At 42.1% G+C, this 2,156-nt stretch overlaps 1 protein-coding gene across 2 annotated transcripts in view; it reads left to right on the top strand.

Moving 5' to 3' along the window:
• Positions 1-2,156, top strand: part of LOC101846927 (acetylcholine receptor subunit alpha-like 2-like) — an 86,077-nt gene that overhangs the window by 31,195 nt on the left and 52,726 nt on the right. The window contains exon 2 of one of the 2 annotated variants that reach the window (XM_013080948.2): positions 388-1,296. In XM_013080948.2, coding sequence (XP_012936402.1) covers positions 1,081-1,296 — 216 coding nt within the window. In that variant the 5' untranslated portion in view covers positions 388-1,080. Of the gene's footprint in view, positions 1-387; positions 1,297-2,156 lie in introns of those variants that run through there. The other variant, NM_001280828.1, reaches the window with a different exon arrangement.

A 2,156-nucleotide genomic window follows, 5' to 3' on the forward strand; every position in this document is an offset into this window, starting at 1 on the left:
ATACGTGTTCCTGTGTGTGTGTGTGTGTGTGTGTGTGTGTATGTGTGTGTGTGTGTGTGTGTGTGTCTGTGTGTGTCTGTGTGTGTTTTGCTTTTTTATAGTAGAGGGTTTTACGGCGCTCTCAACTGCATAAGGTCAGATGAGCGCCATCTGTGTGTGTGTTGTCTATTGGTATAATATATGTTTATGTGTATATGCCTGTGTTTGTATTTCTATGTTACTCTACCACAGTCCATGAAAGTGTCTACAAAATCTTTCTGATGATGAAAATGGTAACGAGTGATTACTCAAGTTTTGTCTTTCTTTTTTAACTCATTAGAATGCATTTTCCTATGTTCGTAAATATAATAAATATTTTAACGCTTTATGTTCTTATTTTTCTTTCAGGAAACTGCCAACCGACAGTGAGTGTATGACCACGACAAGCTCGAGGAAACAGATTGCGTAGAACCTCAAGTTAGTGAAGATGTAGAGAGAAACACCTGAGACCATGGAGAATTCAATCATGAATCAATGGAAACCATAAGAATGACGAGCCTTGGCCTGAAACGCTAAATTAACTTGATTTACTTGTGCATTGCCCCACAAAAGGTTGCTTAAATCTGCTCTCGGCGCCGTCTTTCTTTTTTACGATAGAAATTTCTTATCCTTCAGGTAGTGCAATCAGGGATCCTTCATCTGTAAACGAAGAGATAGCTCGACCTGATGAAGAAATTGTTTGAGAAATTTCAGGATTAGGCGGAAAATCAATACAATACGAGCCAAGGAATCGGTAAATGTCGGACGTTGAACGCACGTGGCAGTTCGTGTTTTCCTGATCTCCTTTTCAGTTACCCTCCCGGGCTTTTTCATATTAGCTTTGAAGCCTGTCGGGGACACCCATGCGGAAATCACCGAGGAAGACAAGCAAAGTGAAAACTCTAACGCCTCCGTCGTCGTAGCTATCTCGGGTGACAGAAATAGGGTACAAACAACGTTCCGTCTCTAAAGTCTCGGTGAAATTCAAGAACGAGGGGGAAACAAGCTTGGAAACAAATTAGATTTTCTTTGATGAGCGACTGACACATTTTTTCATCTGGGATGGATATCCTGTCTATGCTGTGGGCGCTTCTCGTGGCACTTGTGATGATTCCCGTGGGTGAGATGAACAGAGTTATGCCGGACCCCGCCGCTAAGAGGCTCTTCTACGACCTCATGCAGGTGGGGGGATACAACGCTCTCATCCGGCCCTCTGCCGGCCCGCTGAGGAAACTGACTGTCAAGCTGGGTTTACGGCTGTCGCAAGTTCTCACCGTGGTGAGTCGCTGTTGTGTCTCTGTTTGTGGGATTTGTTGTTTGAGTTTGAGGGTTACAGGAGCACAGTCATCTCTGCGATAATTGTCTTTTAGCGAAAGAGGGAGTGGAGAAAGGGAAAAGGGGGCGTGGGAGGGGGGCGGGGGTAAAGATGAGCAGGGAAGAAGTGGTAGTAATGATGATGATGATGATGATGATGATGATGATGATGATGATGACAATGATGATGATGATGATGATGATGATGGTGATGGTGATGAAGATGGTGGTGGTGGTGGTGGTGGCGGTGTTGACGATGATGATGATGATAATACGACGCTGAACTGACGGATGCATTTCGACAAAATCATCATCATTTTTAGAATGTTATCATTGAAACGAATCATAATCTAATGATGATGATGATGCTAATGATGATGATAGATGCTGTATTATTATGGCAGCGACGTAATGCTTGTAGTAATGGTAGCAGAAAATACCTAATAGTGAGTTTTGTGCTTGTTGCAAAAAAAAAACCCAGAAAAGTAGCAACAGGAATTATTTCCATACTTACAGTGTGGATGTTGGTGGTGGTATCGAATACACGAAAAGATTTGCACTCCTTGTCGTTTCGATAAACGAATATTTTTATGATTTCAGTGCATTATATCCAAAGGTGCCTGCCTTCGTTTTCAGACATTAGTACTTGAGTGAAACGGAGGTGAACATTATTAAATCATTTCTGTTGTTAGCTTTGAAAGCAGTCATGTAGGACGTTTTAGTAGGGAGAGCTGAGAGAAGGAAGAGGAGAAGAAGAAGAAGAAGAAGAAAAAGAAGAAGAAGAAGAAGAAGAAGAAGAAGAAGAAGAAGAAGAAGAAGAAGAA

Source organism: Aplysia californica, unplaced genomic scaffold (genome assembly GCF_000002075.1).
Source record: "Aplysia californica isolate F4 #8 unplaced genomic scaffold, AplCal3.0 scaffold00001, whole genome shotgun sequence".
In the NCBI taxonomy this organism is placed as follows: domain Eukaryota; kingdom Metazoa; phylum Mollusca; class Gastropoda; order Aplysiida; family Aplysiidae; genus Aplysia; species Aplysia californica.